This window comes from Otolemur garnettii, unplaced genomic scaffold (assembly GCF_000181295.1).
Source record: "Otolemur garnettii isolate 467f Iridium unplaced genomic scaffold, OtoGar3 scaffold06908, whole genome shotgun sequence".
NCBI lineage: Eukaryota > Metazoa > Chordata > Mammalia > Primates > Galagidae > Otolemur > Otolemur garnettii.
In genome coordinates, this window is record NW_003859303.1 from 1 (window position 1) to 1,075 (window position 1,075).

The window sequence follows — 1,075 nt, forward strand, 5'->3', positions numbered from 1 at the left end:
TTGGACTCTTTAAGACTAGAGTTTAGAAATCAACACTGTTGATTTCTCAGTTTTGGAATATGTACTATGGAAATGTAAGATGAAAACAATAGGGTAAACCAAAACTGGGTAAGGGGCACATGGGAACTCTCTAGACTATCTTTACCACTTTCCTATAAATCTAAAATTATTCCAAAATAAAAGCTGAGTTGTTTAATTTTATAGTAATTCTCTTTGGCCCTACACAGAGGTAAGACCTCAGGTGAGATAAAGTAGCCACAACCTACAACCTTTAGTCTTTATATCTCTTACATGAGTAGTCAAGAGATTGTCATCACAATTCTATTTGGGGAAGAAAAATAAAGACAGGAAACAACTCATTTTAATAGACAGATATTTGGCTAAATTTAACATAGCTTATTTAGCATGTATCTATCTGAAATATTAGTATACTTTGTCTTTTTATACATTCTCAGCATATTCAAGAGATTTTATTGTAATTCACAAACTGAGTACACAATCTTCTCATTGCCACTTTCATCTCTTTATTCCTAAAAGTATAGATGACTGGATTTAGAAAAGGAGTGATAACTACATCAAATATGGCAAGGAATTTATCCAGATGTGACATAGGAAAAGGCCACATATAGAAAAAAATTAAGGGCCCAAAGAACAAAACCACCACAGCGACATGAGCTGACAGAGTAGAGAGGGCCTTGAATATGCCACCTGAAGAATTCTTCTGAACAGTCACCAAAATGAAGATGTATGAGATGATCAGAATTAAAAAGGAGGCCACAGAAATAAGTCCACTATTGGCAGTAACCATGAATTCCAGTGTGTATGTCTCTATGCACGCTAGTTTTATAAATTGAGGAAGGTCACAAAAAAAACTGTCTAATTCATTAGGGCCACAGAAAGGCAAGTCTACAATAAAAGCCAACTGAGTTACTGAGTGTATGAGGCCAATTACCCAGGAAGTGACTAAAATTAAAATGCACATTCGTGGACTCATGACAGTCAGGTAGTGGAGAGGCTTACATATAGCAACATATCGGTCAAAGGCCATGGCCAGGAGCAGCACCATCTCAGTGCC

The 1,075-nt window shown here is 36.3% G+C and overlaps 1 protein-coding gene across 1 annotated transcript; it reads right to left on the reverse strand.

The window, feature by feature from the left end:
• Nucleotides 1-460: 460 nt before the first annotated feature.
• Nucleotides 461-1,072, reverse strand: LOC100956379 (olfactory receptor 4F6-like; the record flags this gene model as incomplete). Its single annotated transcript, XM_003803919.1, has 1 exon — nucleotides 461-1,072. A coding segment is annotated over one exon (612 nt), but the record flags the coding sequence as incomplete, so codon positions are not given.
• Nucleotides 1,073-1,075: the final 3 nt, after the last annotated feature.